The 21,126-nt window shown below is 48.5% G+C and overlaps 8 protein-coding genes across 8 annotated transcripts; 3 read left to right on the forward strand and 5 right to left on the reverse strand.

The window, feature by feature from the left end:
- Positions 1-1,736: 1,736 nt before the first annotated feature.
- On the forward strand, positions 1,737-2,639 carry N7471_011076 (uncharacterized protein; the record flags this gene model as incomplete). The annotated part of the gene is made up of 2 exons (XM_057283795.1): positions 1,737-2,051; positions 2,139-2,639. 2 exons carry the CDS (start codon positions 1,737-1,739, stop codon positions 2,637-2,639), a joined length of 816 nt encoding a protein of 271 aa, XP_057130061.1.
- A 364-nt stretch (positions 2,640-3,003) lies between these two features.
- On the reverse strand, positions 3,004-4,171 carry N7471_011077 (uncharacterized protein; the record flags this gene model as incomplete). Its single annotated transcript, XM_057283796.1, has 2 exons — positions 3,004-3,966; positions 4,049-4,171. 2 exons carry the CDS (start codon positions 4,169-4,171, stop codon positions 3,004-3,006), a joined length of 1,086 nt encoding a protein of 361 aa, XP_057130062.1.
- A 560-nt stretch (positions 4,172-4,731) lies between these two features.
- Positions 4,732-6,118, reverse strand: N7471_011078 (putative bZIP transcription factor (MetR); the record flags this gene model as incomplete). The annotated part of the gene is made up of 2 exons (XM_057283797.1): positions 4,732-5,324; positions 5,833-6,118. 2 exons carry the CDS (start codon positions 6,116-6,118, stop codon positions 4,732-4,734), a joined length of 879 nt encoding a protein of 292 aa, XP_057130063.1.
- Positions 6,119-9,333: 3,215 nt separating this feature from the next.
- Positions 9,334-10,239, reverse strand: N7471_011079 (uncharacterized protein; the record flags this gene model as incomplete). Its single annotated transcript, XM_057283798.1, has 1 exon — positions 9,334-10,239. One exon carries the CDS (start codon positions 10,237-10,239, stop codon positions 9,334-9,336), a length of 906 nt encoding a protein of 301 aa, XP_057130064.1.
- A 1,432-nt stretch (positions 10,240-11,671) lies between these two features.
- On the reverse strand, positions 11,672-13,005 carry N7471_011080 (uncharacterized protein; the record flags this gene model as incomplete). Its single annotated transcript, XM_057283799.1, has 5 exons — positions 11,672-11,994; positions 12,057-12,124; positions 12,197-12,314; positions 12,384-12,759; positions 12,832-13,005. 5 exons carry the CDS (start codon positions 13,003-13,005, stop codon positions 11,672-11,674), a joined length of 1,059 nt encoding a protein of 352 aa, XP_057130065.1.
- An 889-nt stretch (positions 13,006-13,894) lies between these two features.
- On the forward strand, positions 13,895-15,701 carry N7471_011081 (cytochrome P450; the record flags this gene model as incomplete). The annotated part of the gene is made up of 5 exons (XM_057283800.1): positions 13,895-14,140; positions 14,255-14,537; positions 14,598-14,716; positions 14,779-15,549; positions 15,609-15,701. The coding sequence occupies 5 exons, from the start codon at positions 13,895-13,897 to the stop codon at positions 15,699-15,701; spliced, it is 1,512 nt and encodes a 503-aa protein (XP_057130066.1).
- Positions 15,702-16,068: 367 nt separating this feature from the next.
- N7471_011082 (uncharacterized protein) lies at positions 16,069-17,427 on the reverse strand (the record flags this gene model as incomplete). The annotated part of the gene is made up of 2 exons (XM_057283801.1): positions 16,069-17,330; positions 17,394-17,427. The coding sequence occupies 2 exons, from the start codon at positions 17,425-17,427 to the stop codon at positions 16,069-16,071; spliced, it is 1,296 nt and encodes a 431-aa protein (XP_057130067.1).
- Positions 17,428-17,471: 44 nt separating this feature from the next.
- N7471_011083 (putative DNA mismatch repair protein (Mlh3)) lies at positions 17,472-20,878 on the forward strand. Its single transcript, XM_057283802.1, has 2 exons — positions 17,472-18,055; positions 18,110-20,878. Exons 1-2 carry the CDS (start codon positions 17,809-17,811, stop codon positions 20,779-20,781), a joined length of 2,919 nt encoding a protein of 972 aa, XP_057130068.1. The 5' UTR covers positions 17,472-17,808; the 3' UTR covers positions 20,782-20,878.
- The last annotated feature ends 248 nt before the right edge of the window (positions 20,879-21,126 follow it).

Consider the following 21,126-nt stretch of genomic DNA (forward strand, 5'->3'; position numbering starts at 1 on the left):
ACGCGGTATCGATAGGATATGTAGGCTAATCGAAGGTGGTAGTCAATCTCAACCTGTTCCTGGGGGTTCATCTTGGCATACCCGAGTGGTTGAGTTACTGGTTCCAGGTTCTCAAGACCGGTTGGTGGAACATTTTGGGATGTCCATCAATGAGAGGTAACAGAACGATGACCGCGTGTAGTCAGTCGATAACGGATGTTATCCTAAATGTGTCTAGATCCACGAGGATATTGGCAAATATAAAGTCTACGTTGATGCTTAGTATCGGTATGCAGCAACCTACGAGACGCAAGCTGAGATATCAGGGTGGCGTAGTGCTGATCTGTTTGAGACGTTCCCGGGGTCTTTGGGCAGAAGGCAAGGAGCTACTGCCAGGTTTGCGGAGAAGCGCAAATAATCATGATGAGAGGCAGCACCTGGAAATATGGGATTGTAACGGAAGCATTCGACGGGTTTTCCAAATTTGTCGGTCCGTTGGAGCTCCTTATGTGCAGTAGCGAGCAGGTATTTGTCGGATCCCTCCCTAAATGTAGGTAACGGGCCGGGCGAGTCAAAAGCAAGTTCACCATCCTCTATTGAACAGACATTCATGGTCCCCTGTCCAAGTCAAGCGCCGGTCATTGCCCATGCCACACCCGAGAAGCTTGACCCGAACCCACCTTGAAATGATCGGCAGTCACTGGTGAACCTTTTTGATCCTTGCTTGGCATAGGCTAGTTGAAGTGTCAGCAAGGCTGTTCGAGATGCACGTGAGAAATCCGTGGTGCCACGGCGCTAAGCGAATAATCGGAGACCAGACTCGAGTCAACATCTTCAGAAGATGACTTAACATTTATGTTGTCCTGAGCTCCCGAAGCCAGTGAGTTCCAATGTGCCAAGCTTACTCAGGGGTTTGACCAGGTCAGCCTGGGCTGCGTGCCTAATGATCCAGGCTTAGCTTAGGTACTGCAGGCCCTGGGGGTTTCACAAGATGAGGTTTGAAGCGACAACAATGTCATTCCACACTTCTGCACAAATAGCTATGCATCAAACAACACAGCAAGCAAAACCTCCTCGTTTCCACCCAATTATACCTGGACGATGACCACAACTAATGTGATTCGCGGGTGAGTACTTATTATCGACATCACGAATCAGATAATTAGAAAATATTTTTAGTTCATGGCGATAATAATTCTCAGTCAGAGGTAATAATCTAGACCTAGTGACTATTACCGTATCCAATACTAAGAATAGGCGGCCTACTTTATGTTTGGAAATTTTTACGCATGAGCTAGCCGGCCGACTGTTGGTTGCATAGCACTAGTAGAGCTGGCGGCAACATCCTGGTCAACTTCGATTGCCCGGCCATCCCTCTGCAATTTCATTTTGTGTTCGGATTCCTACCGAGTAATCAAATTTCTCGTCAACGTTGTCACTGATAGTCGAAGAAATCGGGACGTGAGTATACAAGGACAATTTTCATAAATTAGTCGAGACGATCACGTAGAAGAGCTACAGATGTTTGGCCCCATTTAACTCCACCCAAAACGAAGGGTTGTCCAATAACATCGCCAAAGGAACCGCCGCACGGTCTAGAAATTCCAGTAGCCGCAACAGGGATAATAATTGAGATGGAGAATTATTATTATTGAAGAGGACACTAAGGTGACCATTCATATTTGGGCACATCGCTGTCATGTCCAGTTTTCTGCCTTATTTCTCATTTCTGTCTTTCTCCAACTCCTACAATCATCATGTTTGGTACACCCGCATTTCTATCGTTGCTTTTCCTTCTTTCGCCGCTTCATGTGTTCGCCAGCACAGAAAAGGCATGCTATGCCCCTGATGGACGTGTTGCCGACAATACATATCAGCCATGTATCGCCATAAACGGCGTGCATTCGATGTGCTGCAGCTTAAACACCACCACCCCGGATACGTGTCAACCCAACGGTCTGTGCTTATCCAACTCGGCGAACGAGTACAAGTCGAACTACTGGAGGGACTTTTGTACCGATAAGACCTGGGAGAGTCCGAATTGTTTGAGCAAGACCCTCTGCGATGATGATGTTAGTAAATCAATCAATCCGAACAATAATGCGTTCCATAGCGCCCGAAGAAGTTGCAAATTCATAATAACCACTCTCGTCTCATAGGCAGGAGGAAATTCAGACTGGACCTCTCGAGTAACTATATGTGATAACGGATCCTATTGCTGCGGCACAGACCAGACCTGCTGCTCAGGCACCACCTTTACGCTCAAACCCACGTTAGTCGCCATTGGAAACACCACCGCCGCTACCGCCACAACAACAGTTACAGCGACTGGTTCTGGTGTGAGCGACAATCCAGGGCCATCAAAGGTTGCCATTGGAGCGGGTGTGGGTGTTCCACTGGCCCTTCTTGCTATAGCGATGTTGGGAGCTGGGTTCATTTGGGGCAGGAGGAACACCCAAGCGAAGTACAACTCTTTGCCTGGTGGCATTAATCGGTATGGGGGGCACCCGGAAGGCTATGTGCATCCGGACGGCTACGTGCAGGCACATCCGCTGTCGCAGATTGCTCATGCTGACTCGAAGGCTATCCATGAGGTTTCAGCTGGTCCCGTCGGACCTAGTGAGCTGGCTGTGACTAGAGAACCGAGGGCGAAGCACTGATGGCTTCATTTTTGACTAGGGTCTCGATCTATTATTTAGAAAAAATAATAGAATAATTTATGGATTTATTGAGAACGCAAGCCCGGAGCAGTAGAAGGTGGGCGATTTCCAGCTTGGTAGGATTGTCTGAAGCTTCAAGTGGAAGGATTAATTAACAAGAGGCTCGCTTTCCTCCTTTTTCTTTATCCGGAGTTCTATCGGAGTGGACCGGTTGGGTCTGCTCTTCTAGCTGATATACACCATGCTTTACTACAAAATGGGAATGGGTCACCTTCTGAGTTGGGACCTGATTCACTCCCGGCCTATATAGCAGGCTAGTATTACTGGGCATCACACAAGACAGACCACTGGACCATCCCGATTCTCACTCCCTCCTCGCAACAACAACAATACCCCTAACAACCCTCCCCTTAGCCCACCACCCAAACACAAATCTCGCCACACGAAATTTCCCCATTTTAATCCCAAACGGCCTGGCCTCCACAACCCTGCGTTTAATGAAATCTGCCAACCCCCCAAAAGTGTGCTGGGAGACATCTCGGATCTCAATAAAAGCAGGATTATACCCAGCCGTAACAAGTAGCTCCACGTATTCCTTCTCGGAAACAAAGTTCCCGAATGGTGAGTTTGTGCACCAGCACACAAGTCGGAGGAGGAGCTTTTCGTACCAGGTTATACTATTAGATAGTATCAAATCGAATGCCATGAATGAGGCATTGAGGGTGTTGTGCGCATAGGTCAGGAGAGGTAGGCGCGAGGGACGGAAGTGATATATCGTGTCCAGGGCCAGGAGCCATGTGGATGTGTCTTCATTTTCATTTTGTTTGGTTGACGCATCTTCAAGGGCTGTGATTGATTTTTTCAACTCCCCAGTCCAAGCTCCGGGTACTGCGGCGTCCGCGCAGAAGATATCTGCTTGAATAAAATTCTCGCTCTCTCGCTGCATATGGTGAATGCGGCGTGAGCCGAGCGCGGCCTGCGCTGGTTCCAACGTGATCCCGATATAGGAATCTAAGCGTAGCATGGAACAAGATTTCTGCTTGGTCTTGCTGTGGCGAGACCGCAGGCCCGACTCTGATGGTTCAGTGTCAGATGGAATACTGAAGATGGAGGCAGGGGGTGCTTTTCCGGTCCCAGTCCCAGATTCAAGATCGGACTGGGATGTAGAACAAGAGCCATTTAAAATCTTCATCAGGTACAACGATTGATCACCACATCCACACCCGACATCCAGGATTCTTATGGCAGACGCCTTCTCCGTTAATAGCGCAGCTGTGAGAACCTGATCTAGAAGCGCTTGGCAGGCTTCTGGGAAGTCATTCGTATACTAGGAAGTGAATCAATGTGGATTTATTCAAAAAAGGTACTTTGGGCGAGACTATTGTTTAAATAGTCTGTACTTGACTCACCTCCCAGTACCCCATGTTCATCCACATACTCTGCTGTGGGAGCTGTATGTTGAGGACGGCATGGTCTAAACCGTACACGTTTGCGCGAGGTTTGCGCAGGGCGCGTTTGAGGAACTCTAGCATTTCTGAATAATCCGGGGAATGGGAGTAGACAGTGATCCATTTTCTTCCGTCGAATTCTGCGAAGCCGGGTGTGGTGGAGCATGCTGGGTGGATCAATCGGTTATCAATGCCAAGCTATGTCGGAACTTGCCTAGATTTCCCATCCTAATTAAATCCCAAATACCCCTCGCTTCGATCTACATTTTACATCTACATATGGTACTACGATGTCGACAGGCTTAAAACTGGGCTGAAACACATGAACAATTGCATCTAAAATACTTCTAACTGCATGAGAGACATCACTCATCCACCCACCACCCCCTCGACCTGCAGATGATAAAATCTGAAGTAGCTCTGGCTGCTAGAAACAAAGAAAATAACATCGCTGGAAAAGAACACAAAAGAACACTATTAACAAGAAGGCAAAGATGGTGAGGTGGAGCTAACAGAAAAAAGCCCAGGACAGTCACCACCTGAAGCAGCAGAGTAGAGTAGCAGGGCAATCAAATAAGACTGGGGTTTCTTTTTTTGTAAATTTTGCCGATTTTTTTCTTCTTCTTTTACCATTGGACAATGCTTTATACAATAGTGCCCACACCGCGCTTCAGGTCGGAAATACTTGAACCATCAGCCTTCTGTGAGGCCAAGAACTTCTTGAACATATCCGAGATGTCTTGCTCAGACTGTTCGTCTGCACCGTTCTTCTCCATGATCAGACCACGGAGCCAGTGGTTCTCCAGCTCGAGCTGAGACACGCGAGCCTCAAGAATGTCGTTCTTGTCGGTGGTCTCCTTGACGGTCTGCTCAAGAGCAGCCTCACGCTGCTTCTTCTTCACACGGAAGCGAGCACTAGCGGCGGTGTTACGGCGGCGCTTATCCTCCTCAGCCATGTGACGACCAGCCTCCTCGGCGCTCTCCTGGGTTGAGTTTGCCGAGTTCTTGCGCTTGGTGCCGGTAACCGGAGTGGAAGGCGACATAGAAACAGAGGATGGAGCCGGGGCGACCTTCAAGGCGGTGTTGATCGGCGCAGGCTGGATGGGTGCCTGGTTTGCAGCCACGGGCCCACTAGGAGCGGACGGAACCGCCGAAAAGTGGGCATTGTGCATGGGCACCTGGACATTGGAGCCGGTCAGGTCGGGCTGGTAATCGGACATGCCATTGAGACCCTCTGCTGTAAAACCGTTAGCATGGATTCAATTTCCAAACAACATCCACATCGCGCGATTCGGTATCCCGAAGAGTAGTTAGAGAGTCCGAGCAGGGGTGCAGATCACGTGGAATGGCGTAATAGCGGAGAGCATTCACGTCAACGAGCAAAGTCAAATTTGAGTGGAAGAAAACCCTGCTAGGGCCACGGGAAGGATGACATGCAGGGCTCAAATTTTCCAGCCAAGGAGGTCAAAGCTGTGGGAGGGTGTGGGATGATATTGAGGGTATGAAGCGCACGAAGCGCCAAAAATGCCAAAAACGAGCCAAGACATGACTCGTGCAATAGGCAGGAATGACGAATTCATAAGGCAACCAATGAAACACCATGCAAGATGTAGACATTGTCCCATGGACACAATTGTGAACAAGTCCGCGGGGTATGGTGTGACCAGGGGAAAGTGATGCAGCTCAAACTCGGGACTACCCAACCAGCGACGCGAAAAACAGTAACCGAAATCAGCCGCACTTACCATTCAGGAAATCCAAGAACTTCAGATCCGCATTTTGCGCGGATTGATCTGAGACGGCCTCGTGTGTCTTGTCGTCTTCTGGCGAGAATGAAGGCAGACCGCCAAAGTCGGTGAATTTGTCGAACTCGAAGAACTCGGTATTGGTGAACAGAGCTAGGTCCTCATCGTTGAAGGTAGTCTGCTGCTGTTGCTGCTGTTGGGCCTGGTCGTACGGCGAGGGAATTGCGTTCAAGTCATCGAGATATTGCGAGAAGTTAGGCATGCGACGCCCATTGTAGTTGGCCATGATGAAGGCTTTCCCGTTCCTTTTCGGTATGATCAGTTGAGGCAGAAGCCGGAAACCGATTTTCTCGATGCCGATGGACTGTGTGGAAATGCGCGTTGCGCAGGCCGTAGAGACGTGACTCAGATGCCGAATGCGGCTCGGTGCGGATTCGTCGCGGGTGCGATGGATGTCGAATCACCTGTTGCGAGGTGACTATTCGATTCGTGTGAATCGCGATTTTGGATATGTTGTAAGATGGATCGAAGCCGGAGAGAAGGAGAGAGTTGGGGCCACAAGTGGGTTTTTTCTTGGAATGTTCAGTGGGGGGTGGGAAGCCCGGGGGCCGGAGGGGTGGATGATGATTAATCCCCCGATTTGCCTCCATGGCTTCATTTGCCTCCCGATCCGGACACTGGGGATTCTGTTTCTGTTGGAAATATTCTATACCTATAACTCCTAGTATATTCCCTGTCTCTTCCAATTTACCTTACCTTTTTATTACTTCCCACCCTCTATTGTGAATATGGTATACAATATTATAAAATTAAGTCCATCGAAGGCCGAGAATCGGAGCCCACCAAGTTTAAATCCTCGGTTCCACGTTCCCATTTCGAATTAGGCAATTTTACGGTGATCCTACATATTGTCCTATATATATTATTAATTGCACAGAACATCGTAGGATATGAGATGAATACTGCATGAATCACGAATCACACATTACTCTATTACTCCTTCAATATCTCATTTTCATGGGCAGTAGTACTTTCAATAAACCCAGCGACAAACGCGGCTCCCACATAAAACACCAAAACGGCACCGAAATCGGGGTGTGCAAGCGCTGATTGGCGGACCTTGACAGCTTGGTCAGCGTCCAACTCGGCCCTTGAGGAACGCCGTTCGTGTTCAGGTGAAGTTATTCCTAGAATTTCCGAAGTCGCTCCGAATTATTCATCAACATACCTCATTTTAATCTCTTATCTTAGAGTCTACTCTATGTTGTACTACGTTGCACTACTCCGTACGTTGTACTAGTTATGTTGTACTACCTACAATTCAACCCTTGTCATACAAACATATTAAAACGGTATATGAGCGCCCTTACTGATCCTCAAGCACAGACATTTTCAAGGGTTCAAAAATTCAAATGCCGAATGACTTGACGTGGTTTAGCGTTGCTTATTTCGGTGCACTGGCCAGTAGCGGCGCTGAGTATAAGGAATAAAATCAAGTCGTCAATCTTTTGACTTATTAGAAATCACCAATTCGATACAATAATGAGTCTTGTTTCAATGGTGGATACTGTGCATAGCATGTGGAATCATTTTCCTAACTGTCCCTCCCCACACGAATATACATATGTACGGAGTACCGGATAATTATTAATGTCTGGCACTTGAGACCTTTCCCCTTCGATTTTAGTGCTCACCTCGTGCTGCTTTTTCCATTCACTGATCCGGGGGCTCTGATTTGCTCACGGGAAATGAACTGAGCGTAGGCATGAGTGGCCTGATTAAGCTACCTGAATAACCTTCCAAGATTGGAAACTGCAGCACGCTAGTCCCACCACGTGCACGTCTCGATCACCCATCGTCCATCAAAAAGGGATTAGCGACGTCAGCTTGACCGTTCATTCTCGCGGTCTCTTTTCTATGCAAATGAGGAAATTACGACGTGGTTATTCAATTGACCTATCGGTCTCCTATTCCAACTTATGCTCCTAGGAATACCCCTTAGACGGGTTTTGGATACTAGGGCGAGGGCAATTAGGTGGATTTCCTTCAGGATCTAGAGCCCTTCCCTATATTAAGGCCAACTAGAGAAATCGATATTCAGCGGGCAATGACTATAAATTACTTTTCTTGCCAACGAGCACACAAGTCAAAGGCTTTCGTGAGCATATTTCTACCTAAACCAATGCCATTGTAAAGAAGATGTATATAGCCATTGCCTTTGAATCTGGTCGTTTTTATTGGTCCTCGCCCATAAACTTCTCCATCCAACGCAGTTTCAACATTTGAATATATAAGTGAGCTCAGCTTCCATACACTCCTTTATCCGTATCAAATAACCATACTCTAGGTTGTCATTACTTTCGCTCAAAATGCCCACACCAAATCAGTATTACAAGTCCATAGCCTAAGGCACAAAACCTACGCAGCGAAGTGTCTGCTCTCCTAAAAACTATCAAAGCTGCAGAAGTACAACTAAAGTATTAACATAACTATACAATCGATTGTCTTTCATTAAAACTTCTTTAGGGACAATATCGTGAGCCTTAATGCATCTTATATAAGATTAAAGGGCAGACCATATGTCGGAATGTTGCGGATGGACTTTCATTTAGAATACGTTAACTACGAAGTGGACAAAAATCGAAGCCAGTTACCATTGTCAGGTTCTAAGTATCGGCTCTCTTTCCAAAATTTCTCACCTTACCCGGCGCGTCAAGGTTACTTTCAGGTAAACATTGGCAAGGCATCCGGAGAAAACAATGAAAGGAAGCGCCTAGGTCTCCATTCCACACCGTCTTTAGATTTGATTGCTGAAATTGGCCTAGCAAGGCAGTTATCCTCTTAAATAGGCAAGTCAGGTTTTTAAAATCCTTTGAATAGCCTATATTCTAGGTTTATCTATTCTCAGCCATTTTCGATTAAAAAATGACTAATCTCACATTAGTTTGCATATTCTTTCGATGCTAGAGTAGAAAAAAACCGTTTTCTTTCAGTAGCGATGATATTCTGAAGCTAGGTGTGAAAACAGACGCCTTTAAATGTAACGACAACAGAATGTCCCCTTCTTTCCCTAACCCCCATCTCATACCCTAGCCATCTTAGGTTGCTGTTGACTAGAGTAGAAATGACAGGTTGGATAACAGATACTCCTACTAGTAGACTAGCGGTCAATAAGTAATACTATACCTTTAGTAACTACAACATAGTCCATCTTAACCTTAAACAGTTAAGTTAATAAGCTTTGCATTAACGATGCTTTTACCATAGCTCTTTTTTTAACTACTATGTTGTACATAGAGATGGGCTTCGTCGGGATCATGTTACTTACTAAAGTCGAACTGTCAGGAGAGGACTACGTCGAAGTGCATGGTGCAATGTGAGACAGATGGATTGAAGAGTTGTTGAAGCTAGGTTCTACTGAGCTATGAAATCTGACACCCCCCACGAACATGAAACCATGGACTTGTGTCCCCCCACGAAAAATAAACCTTTGTTTTGAACCTACGCAGTGAAGAGGTTGTTGAAGCGTACGATGGGGTTGCTAGTGATAGCATTGGCTGTAGTAGGGGTAGGAGTGGTAGTGTTGACCGCGTTGGCTAGCTTGGCGGCGTTAGCGGTGTTAGCGTTAGCTGGATTGCGGAAGCATTCCTCCGAAGTGTGAGCGGCCTTTCGCTGGTGGAAAGTGCAAAAATGCTTTGGTTTAGCGGAAGTGGGCTTATTGTTACCCTGGTTGTGAATTGCGTTTGCGTCGTAAAAGACTGGATCGGAAGTGAAGCTAGGCTGACTAGCGAGACGTCGATTCTCGGAGATAACGAAGTCGGAGAATGTACTGATAAGAATATGCTCGGACGAGTCGTTGGTAGAAGGACGAAGGCTATTAAGCCACTGATGGGTAGCGAGATTCACGCTAACGGCTGTAAGAAAGAGGAAGTATTGAGCTGTGTTTGAAATGTGGGAATGACCGCACGCCTCGGCGAATTCGGCGTAGGCGGTACGCCACTTGATAACGAATTGTTGCGGAGTAGTTGTATTGTCGTACTTGAGGGAGACCCACTTATGGAACTTGTCGAAACCGGTATTGTAGGTGTGGACGGCGAAGGTTTTGTAAAGACTCTGGTACGCGGCGGAAGCGCTAGGAGCGGTGTTAATGTAAGGCTTAAGAGAAGCGTCGACTGTGGCGTGAAGGTATGAAAGAAGATGACGAGAATAACGAGTCCACTCGGGAAGAGAGGGGTCCTCTGGAGCTGGCTGGGCCGCGTGGCCGGTGAGGATCTCGAAAAGACGAGGGTCCCGAGTGTCGAGAGCGCATTTGAGGGCGGTTGACCACGAAGCGAAGTTAGATTCGCCGGTGAGGGTAGGCACGAGCTCTGAGAGCTTAGGCTCTGCGAAGCTGGTTGTAGAAAACATTTTGAAGAAGGCGAGGTGCGTCGAATGGAGAGGCACTTGAAGAAGGCGAGGTGCGTCGAATGGAGAGGCACTTGAAGAAGGTGAGGTGCGTCGAATGGAGAGGCACTTAACCGCGTGGCTAGCGGATGGAGAGGTGCGTCGAATAGAGAGGCACTTGACCGCGTGGTTAGCGGATTATTGTGGGATAAAAACTCTTCACGAGAAGAACCCTAGATTAGGGTATGATAAGACTGTTTGTATGTGGGTAGGTGACACCGTTTGTAGGTGTTTGTGTGTGGGGGTATGGCCTGGCCGGTTGACGTCGATGGTGACGGTGACGATGCCGAGGATGGCGATGGCGTCGAAGAGAGAGGCCGTTGGAGGATGAAGCTGACGATGATAGGAAGGTTGAAAACAGAGCTTCCGGGCTCATAACCTGTCAGGAGAGGACTACGTCGAAGTGCATGGTGCAATGTGAGACAGATGGATTGAAGAGTTGTTGAAGCTAGGTTCTACTGAGCTATGAAATCTGACACGAACCCATCGCGGGTTGGGCTCGGGGGTTCGGTTTGGAATCCGTCTCTTAGACACATTTGCGGGTCATGGCAATGTATAAGTATGCGTCACTGTCCGGGAGACGGTCGATTTACAGGTTCTTATCCTGCCATCTGATATCTAAGACATTTGCCTCCGCATTTGAACAGTTGTTGATTGCTGCGATGCCAAACTCAGCTTTTGAGCCGTGCTTGCTACATCCACATTCTTGTCGCGTCTATTATTCAGCAGCATCATGCGTCAGCCCGACGCACTGCCCGCGTTCCCCTGACCTATTGTGTTGGAGGTATTAGTGCAACACTTCATGTTAGTCCAATCCAATGCTGCGACCTGGAATTGACAACATTTCACCCCACAGGAGAGACTTACGGTATCTGGCAAGTTTCTGAGAACCGCTCCGGGTTGTAGATCAGTATCTTGCAGGCTGGCAAGGGCGTGAAGGTCTCCTCCGGGGCCGTTTCAGGCGCCAGAAGCTGTCATTTTCGGCGTCATTTTCACAGGCCCTTATATTCTATGTGTATTATTTGCTTTCAACTACGGGGGGTTTTAGGAATATACTTGATGCCCTCTAGTATATCTACTACATAACAAAATACCCATTGTGTTATTCATGCTGAATTAATTAGTAGATAAACTTTCAAATGGCCTATAGTCAAATTTTATTGGCCACGATGCCTTTGTAAAGTAACGACTAAGCCCCGAGCTAGCATATAATGCGCAAAACTACACAAACAGCTTCCGAGGTTTTAATGAGATAAAACACCTGGGGTCGATGGTCATAAAACACGGATGTAAACGGTCTATTGATAATAATTTTATTTGCGTTCGATTTAATAGCGCTTGGTAAGGCCGACCGCTGCTCTTGCTTGTAGCGATTCTTTTGCCCCGACGAAGTCCTTTACAAGCCATGATTATATGTCACTGACACCTCGGTCGTCATGTTGATATTTTCGCCCTTTGGATGTATAGGCTCTAGGATCGCCGTTTGACTTCCCGTATCGTGAACAGTCGTATGTCCAATGTCTGTTTGCGTTTCGCCCTCGGAGTTGTCGAAGATCTTGCGGTTGGGAGGCAGGTGTGGATACGGGATCATGTTATAATTGTCCGATATTGTGCTGGGGAATATCTTCGTTAAGAGGGGTTTAAGCGCGGGAATGGATGCAGCGGTGATAGCGAGACCATCTTCTACAGCTGCCCAGATCAATAAGGGAGCAAGTTCCCCTAAGCAAAGAGAGGATATTAGTTAGTGACGAAAACGAAGAAGTTAACAATTGGTGACGTACATGTGAAGTCGGATTTGGCCGAGAGCGCCACGAGGTGGATGGTCTTGACTATGGATGCTGCGCCTGCGCTTGAAGAGACTTCAGTCAGTATGCAGGATTGACGGTTCAGAGTCTGTAAGGGATTCTGCCCAGGCACTTACAAGATTCCAAGACTCATTGCAAAGGCCACACCAAGCTTTTCCTTCTTCCTCATTTGCAAGTTCCAGACAATCGTCCACGGCAGCAGTGCTAGGACGAAATCTTGTGCTCCAGAATAGGCTATTTGAGGGAATTTGCGCCCTAGTCGTCAACAACACATCCAAAGCAGACTTCTGCAAGAATACTTACCACCAACAAAGAGAGAAAAATTGGTAAAGACGTGCGAGGGCCAACACTCTGATGGAATCATCGGATTCCACAAATGCCGAGGATCCTTGCATTGCAAGAAGACAAAGAGTGCAGCCAAGATGTTGACAATGTTCATTGTAACAATCACGAACCATAGCACGATAACCATCCATCTGTGGACCACGATCCGAAGCAACGTGACAGCAAAGGACGTCTTGCCCAGGGTGCATGCCATGATTGCCAGACTTTCACCAATGTTGCACAGGAGCGCCACCTGGATAAGGTTATCTGGGTTTTTCTGGACAATTTCGAGGTGCTGCCCTAAGCCTAGGTTTGCAGCAACATGGCAGACAGCAGCATATCCGACCAGACAACACTATCAAGGGATCGAAGTCAGTATGATCATCCAAGTAAGTCAGTCAGTCACGAAAAGAAAGAAGTCCCTCACAATTGACACAATTGCAATGCCGTCATCCCAGCCAAACACTCTTCGCATGCATACTCGCACGTACAAGCGCATCAAAACGAAAACCAAAGGAACCATCGACATCGTCCACATCACACCCTTCACCGTAGGAGCCTGGCTCCCTAGTGGGAGAGGTTCACCCTCGCTGGACGACATCCTGAGCGTTCGCCAATGCTGCGCAGAATCACACTCCGGGGTACCCGTAAGTTTAAAGATTCAACTTCCCCAGGCGTAGGCATGCCACAGATGATTACAAGCGCATGGGACTCCAGGGGAGCCAAGCATTGTCAAGCAAATGTCATATCCCGAAACAAGACCATCCCGAGAACATAGCATATGACAGGGGCGAAGTCCGAAAAAGTCAATAATTGTCACAGCAAGTGGAGCTCGTATTTTCCTAGGTGGATCTAGCAGATCCAATCTATCGGCTTAGGCCGCCTTCTCGGTTTGAACGAGTCTGTCGTTGTGCAAGAACTCGCTTATCATGGCACTCGTTCTGTTAGGTTGAAAATAATAATACATAACCAGTTTGTACGACCTTGCAAACGGCTACCTAGGTTAGGTAATTAGTTATGTACAAGGCCATGGTATCTGTCTCGGGCGCTAGGGTGGCGCCGCTGCAGAGCCAAGGTTGTTATGGCCGAAATGGGAAATTGGTTTCATCGAAGAGCCATTCAGGATCATCGACAATCAACCATCGACTCCATAATCCGTCCACCCCCGTCGAAGACGAACGCTAAATCCCACTTGGATATAGTTTCCATACCATTGGAGAATTGTCAACGCTTCTTCGCGCCGTTCACTTTGTTCCCCGCAAACGCCCCCGCTCTCACGCCTCGCGTTGAAAATAAAAAGTTGGCCAAATAGCGTCCCCACTTTATCTCAGCAGCCCTAGGGCCTATGGTTTTCGAGGGGCTTTGAAAAGCTGCACTTGTCAACATTGTTACACGTCTCACGAAACTCCGACTATTGGCAGTGAATTTGATTTGTGCTGCACTGCACGTACTTCTGTGTGCGCACAAAATCCACATCTACATCTACCACGATGTCGGAGATGATCCCTGTTCCTTCCAGCCTGTGGGCCCAGGCCCTGGCCACTCTGGGTCTGCTTGTTGTGATAAAGATGATATCGGATCTGTTATTTTCACGTTTGAGATCCATCCCTGGCCCGGCGTTGGCCAAGATCACTGATTTTTGGCGTGCGTCTCACGCATATGGTGGACGTATTGATCTCAAGAATGTTCAATTACACCGGAAATATGGCACAGCGGTACAGGTCGGGCCCAATTGCGTGAGCATATCAGACCCGAATCTAATTCGGACAATTTATTCCACTCGCAATCCATGGAAAAAGGTTGGACATATCGTCTCCCAGTCAATACCGTCCTTTTAGATGTGAGAATAGGCCGTGCTGACCTGTCGTAATCGTGTAAAGAGTGATATGTACCGCCCCAATGATTTAATGCTTGAAGGTCATCGACTGTCGAATCTCTTCAACACCCAGGATGAAGAATGGCACAACCATAACATCCGACCCATTCGCAGTCTTTGGTCCATGACTAAGGTTCTGGAATACGAGCCTTTCATCGATGAAACAATAACCAAGTTTGTGGACAAGCTAGTGCTGAGATTCGTCGATGGTGATAACGCAGGAAAGGTTTGCCCGGCAGATGAATGGATTGGTTTCTGTGAGCATACTCTCAAACGCCCCCTGGGAGCCTGCGTATATTAAACCTAACACATCACAGTCGCCTGGGATGTCACCGCCAACTACAGCTTTGGTCGGCACTATGGATTCATTGACCAGGAGAAGGATGTCGACAATTTGATCACGGACTCGACTGCTGGCCTGAGATACTTCGCACCGGTAAGTACCTCAATATCACCGATTCGGCATCAACACGGAAAGTGACTGACACGTCGCACTAGGTCTCTCAAATCCCATGGATTGACAACATCCTCGACAAGAATCCGATTAAGCGCATCGGGCCCAAGCCCACCTTGACAGGCGTCCTGTACGCCTTCAACGTCGTTGCCGAGTACCAGGCCCAGCTCGCTGAGAAGAAAATATCCGCCGGTTCTGTCGACCACACGCTCGACAAATACGTGCAGCTGAAAGAAACGTATCCTGACATGGTCGACGACAACCAGATTGTCAACTGGCTAATGCTGAGCATTCTTGCTGGGGGCGACACGAGCTCGGCCACCATGCGTGCTGCTGTTTACTACCTGGCCAAGTCACCAGCTGCGACGGCCAAACTTTCCACCGAACTCCAAGCCGCCGGTATCTCTGCTCCCGCTCCGTGGAAGGAGATCCGCGACTTGCCGTACCTGGATGCCGTCATTCGTGAAGCTCTGCGCATCAACCCCGGTATTGCCATGGTCCTCGAGCGCGTCGTTCCAGAGGGTGGGTTCACGCTTCCCGACGGACGATATCTCCCTGCAGGCACCAAGGCCGGGATCAACCCCTTTGTCACAAACCGTGATTTCGGAGTGTTCGGAGATGATGCCGATGACTTCAATCCGGACCGCTGGCTGCAGGGCAAGGATGAAACCCCAGAAAACTTTGAGGTTCGCCTGCGTCGAATGAAGGATACTGTAGACTTATCTTTCGGTGGCGGAGGCCGGGTTTGCATGGGCCGGTATCTCGCTATGTTAGAGATCAAAAAGCTGATTGCGTCGCTGTACAGCTCGTTCGATGTGAGTGGTTCATTGACGTTTCTTGGATTCCAGCTTCTTGGTGCTAACTCACGATAAAGATTCAACTGGTGGACCCTAAACATGAATGGAACTACCGAAATGCCTGGTTCGTGTATCAGTACGATATGCCTATGGTCATTCGGCGCCGATGAAACGGTGTGTCCAATTGACATCAACAAATATGATGAGGACATGTACATGGAAAGCTAATCAGGCGGGGCAGAATCTAGGAGAGGTCTAATGAATACACGAAAGATCTGAAGTTGCATGCAATATGGATTGAGTAGAAACGAATTTATCCATACCGCATAGGGTATCAAAGTCCCAGCCTAGAAAACGCCGCCAAACCATTAAGAATATCCAGGTTCTTGGAAGGTTTCCATGCATCAAGTCATTATGTAGTAAAGGATCGCTGTTACCTCGCTCAAACGTCCGAACTGTCCATACGTAACATCGTTCAAGCACACCTCACCGTTCGATCGTGATCGGTAAATGTATGCGGGTACGTGCGACGTGGAATCAAGTCTTGAGCCGCTCAACAGGAAAGCCGTTTTCATCCTTAGTCACGGCTTCATCCTCGTTTTTCTCAACTGGCTTTCCGTCATTGCCTTCCTCCCCGGTAATTTCGCCCCAGCCAGAACTTCTTCGACTCATGCGACCAGCCAAGGCCAATGGACTGCTAATGCCCCCGGTGATACTGGCAGCAGTACTATCATTTCGACTGTGCGATTGGACACCGCTGCGAATGCTGGCCGTATCACCGCCGGCGGATTGCTTAGTGGTGTACAAGCCGGCCCGCTCCGCAGTGGTGCTGGCTAGCGGAATTGCTCCGGAGGCCGAGTAGACACTGATGCGTTCAGCACTAGCAAGGCCAACAATACTTGGTCGGCTCAGTACCCCCGACGCATTGAACCCAGATGTATTGGATGCTTCAGTCGTATGTCCACTCAGAACACTCAACGGCAGGCTCTCCCGACTACCGCCGAAAACAGAAGACGGAGCCAATGCGCGTACAGATGCATTGGTATCCAAAGAATTGCGGCGACGGCGCTTAGATGAGCTCGCCAAAGTGAGAAGAGAGGCGTTATCGGTCAAGGTATTGTTTGCGGTTGCGGCGCTGTACGTCATCGCATAATTTTGGAGCACTAGGTGCGGGGGGACTGCGGTAGCGGGTGAGGTTGAAGGGAATTGGTGGGAAAATTGAATCTGCTGATTTGAGGAGCTCTGAGTCGAGCTGCCATGGTGGTGTCCATTGTGGCTGTTTTGTGCGTTGTACAGTTGGGTTGAGGGTGCCGCCGAGTGCACAGTGGTCAGGGTAGTGGTCATTGATCGAATCGAAGGTGCAGGTGACGAGAAGGTGCTACCCTCACCTCCTCCATGGGTGCTGAGTCCTTCAGTGCCAGTTGTCAATGTGCCTGCCTTGGAATATGCCGCTTCGGAAAATGTGGCGTCACCGTTTGTTGAAATGGTTGGCGCAGCGGATTTTGCGCCTGTCAGGGGAGCCGGGTTCTCATAGCCCGAACAAAAAGATGGGTCGCTCCTAGAGCGATATTCTGCACCATAATGATCATCCGCGTATGAGTCGGTCGGTGTCTGAGTCCCCGTGTCACGGTTGATGGTTCCAGAGAGCGGGTATGGGTTGTTTTCTTGATCACCCTTCTTGCCTTTATTACCCGTGTGGCGCTTGTTGGACCATCGGTTTGTTGTAGAATCGGAGGAACTCTTAAGGTTCGCCAGGCGTTTCACCCAGTTTGAGAATGGACGGCGACGTGCATTCCGGTCTGTTTTGTATGAATCCCTTAGCAGCGGTTCACGGTGGCCAACAGGCACAACCTGTAACTTACCATGTACTCTAGCAGGACCATCAGCAGTAGCCATTCTAGCTTGATGAGGCAGCCTAGTCACTACCAGCTCTGGCTTGCGAAAGGTTTAAGGCAGGCAAGGGAGTAGAGCCCTGGGGATTGAGCCGCACCGAGGCAGATGGGGCAACGGGCGGGGAGACTGTTTATCCGTGCACGTCATGTGCCTGCCTTCCAATGTTGCCTCTTGACTTCTATTTGACGTATTTTCAATATTCTGGACGTTTTATTCTTTGGTGGAATTATTGACTGATACCCATTGGGAGGGTCCTGTCAATGGTAATGAGAAATGATCATGATTGAAACGCGGATTTATAGTCGTGTTTCCAAAATCCTTTTTGGGGTCTTTCTTCTCGCCTCTAGTGGCGCAATGCCGCGGTGATCACAAACAACTGCGACAATGCCTCCTTCTCAATCAATAATACGAGCACTACCTTCTGATGTGATTGCAAAGGTCAAATCATCTACATCCATTGTGCATCTGACTGGCGTCATTTTGGAGCTAGTCAAGAATTCTTTAGATGCCAATGCACATACCGTCTTTGTCACTGTCGACTTCAAACGTGGTGGCTGTATAGTTGAGGATGATGGCGATGGAATTCCTCCGGCCGAGTTCGAAGTTACAGGAGGGCTGGGCAAACCTCACCGTATGTCTCCCAACCTTACGGTTGATATAATGTATGCTGGCTAACATGCCATAGATACATCCAAATTCAAGCTGAGTGGCATGTATGGCCATCGGGGCTTGTTCTTGGCTTCCCTTGCCTCGTTGTCTCTGCTCACCGTGACTTCTCGTCACATTCATCATGGATGCACAAACTCAATAATACTTCATCACTCGACGCCTGTGGCTCGACTAACCCCTGCACCGCCACATCATGTGCTTCGCTCTGCCGGTCATGGCACGTCTGTGACTGTCAATGACCTTTTTGGGAACATGCCAGTTCGTGTCAAGAGTCGAGCCCTCACTCTTCAGCGGCCGGACGAGCTAGAACGAGAGTGGGACCATCTAAGGAACTCCTTGGTGTCTCTCCTTTTGGCCAATCCTCAATTCTCAAAATTAGTCTTCCTCGATGTGGAAAGAAATAAACGAATGTCCATTCGTCTTGGAACTGCCACCATGCCCGAAGCACGCATCCCTGATGGTCAGAGGGAGTTCGATCTCAAACGTATCGGGTTAATCCTCACACAATCTGGGCTGATCATACCCCAAAACTTCGATGCTTGGCATGAAATTTCAGCATCAGTTTCTGACCTCATAGTTCGGGGAGCAATATCTCTCCAACCCAGCCCAAGTCGGAAGCTTCAGTTCATCTCTTTGGGGAAAGAACCCGTGCTATCGCGCAATAGCTCGAATGTGCTTTATGACGAAGTAAACCGGCTATTTGCTTCGTCGGATTTCAGTAATGTTGGATTCATGTCTAACAGAAGCCCCGTTCCATATCCTACATCTTCCGTGGATCAATTTGACGCCCCAAGTAACGCAAGCACTCGAAGCTGGGCAAAGCCCGTCAATAAGTGGCCAATGTTTTACATCCGCATTGACACAAACGCTGTTATACGGTTGGACGATGATGGATCTGAGCATCTTCCAGAATCGGCCAAATCGATTCAACGTATAGTTGATGTGCTTGGGGCCATGGTCCATGAGTTTTTGAAGCAACACAATTTCCGCCCTCGTAACGGCAAACAGCAGACCATGTCATCAGATCAAAACCAGAGTATCCGTTCCAAAGCCTCTCAAGTAGCCGGCAGTTCTTGTGGCCCCCTACAACAAGGTAGCTCGATCTCGAGCACCGAAGAGGCGTTTAGCGGTCGTCTGAAAATGCCCTCATTCCCAAGAGCCCAGTCTCTGAACTCTGGTCAAAGCTTCAATAACTGGTCTAGGGTAAAAACCGCTAAGGATCTCAAAGGACGTTCTCCGACTCGTCGAACGCCTCGGCTTTCTCATGCGGCCCCTGATATAATGCCGGGTGCGACCTCCTTGCCGATCCTCTCTAAACATAGGCCAAACCGTCGAAATGATGGCCAGGAGCGCACCATTCTCCCAAGGCCTACGAATAAACGGGTCTATGGTGAGGGCAGGAACGGAACAGAGGACCTGCCTAGAGACTCACCATCAGACGAGATGATTACCTGGATCGATCCACACACCAAGTTGGCCTATATGATTAATCCTCGAACGGGCCAAACGATTAATTCCCGGAAATCATTATCTACCCAGCGTTCTCCCACTGATTTTGTCGATACCTCATCCAAGAATCCAGTACAAACCGTTTGGATAGAAAACCTGTTGGGGGCATGGGACAATCCTTCCTTCAGCCGAACAGAAATGCCAATACCAAATCTAGGCGCAAAGCCCGCCGGTCAGCAGAATACAATTACTTCTTCGCATGACTGCTTCAAGGGCATTGGATCGCTTGATACAGCGCAAGTTGCCAAATATCGAGGAAAACTTCAACGTCGTGCACTCGAGACTGCCGAAGTGATAGCCCAGGTGGACAAAAAGTTCATCTTGGCTAAAGTCCATACGACCCCCGTCATTCTCAATTCGGAGGGGACGTCAAACGATGTGCTGCTTTTAATCGATCAGCACGCGGCCGATGAGCGATGTCGAATTGAACAGTTGTTTAGGGAGATGTTCCTCTCTGCTGGGCTGGGTGAGAATTTGGAGTCGGGTGGTCGAGTGCGGACTGTCCAAGTCGGTTCTTTGGCATTTGAAGTTTCATCGACGGAGGGTGATCTCTTCCAAAAATATACAGGTCTCTTCTCAGCCTGGGGTATTGAGTATGTGACACAAGGCAAGACCAACTCTACTGTCTTGATCGCCGTGCATACTCTTCCTGTGCTAATAGCCGAACGCTGTCGGCTCGAGCCTCATGTGTTGATCGACTTGATGAGGCGTGAGATCTGGTCAGGTGAGGAAGATGGCCGGAGGCCGTTCCAGTCGAAGAAAGCATTTGAAACCGAATATACCGATCAGGATCCCGAATTATCAGAAAACGATGATGTGATACACAAAGGAACCTCAAGATCATCCGCCTCGCGCTCATGGGTTCAACAGATGCACGGATGCCCTCAAGGCATCGTGGACCTTCTCAACTCCCGCGCCTGTCGCACTGCTATCATGTTTAATGACACGTTGAACATTGAAGAGTGCCAGGCCTTGGTCTCCAGGCTAGCCCGCTGTGCCTTCCCCTTTCAATGCGCCCACGGCCGCCCTTCAATGGTCCCTATACTTGATTTACGATCCCTCTCTGAGACTGCTATTTCACTGCCGCTAGACTTGGATACCAAACCATCCGCTTATGATCAAAACGACGACATGAGTTTGGATTTCATGGACGCGTTTAAAACACGTTATGTAACATAGTTTGTTTAGTTAGTTCCAAGGTTCTCATAGAGGAAGTTTGGGGATCTGGGGTAGGAATGTGTAAATTAGGTGATACATCAATCAAGGGTTAACAAATATTCAGAGTCATACCCAGACCACTTGTCTTTGGCAGTCATGCTGTGAATTCTCTAATTCTTTTGGGGGTTTTCGTAGACTGCAGGCGAACAAGACACAGACTCGATGACACGGTAATGATTTTTCGCTTGCTTCTGCCTACTATCCTGACAATATAGGTCCAGACTCTCAAATCAACTGACATGAAATACCTGTCGTCCACTCTGACCTCTGACATGAGTGCTCAAACCTGTCTTGAAGGTTACACTG

This window comes from Penicillium samsonianum (assembly GCF_028829775.1).
Source record: "Penicillium samsonianum strain IBT 33392 chromosome Unknown utg000007l_segment0_segment0, whole genome shotgun sequence".
Lineage (NCBI taxonomy): Eukaryota > Fungi > Ascomycota > Eurotiomycetes > Eurotiales > Aspergillaceae > Penicillium > Penicillium samsonianum.

Excerpts from the sequence above, each read along its gene's own strand:
- N7471_011083 (XM_057283802.1), top strand. The coding sequence starts at position 17,809 with ATGCCTCCTTCTCAATCAATAATACGAGCACTACCTTCTGATGTGATT. Across the intron at positions 18,056-18,109 it reads AGGGCTGGGCAAACCTCACC|ATACATCCAAATTCAAGCTG; the intron begins GTATGTCTCCCA and ends AACATGCCATAG.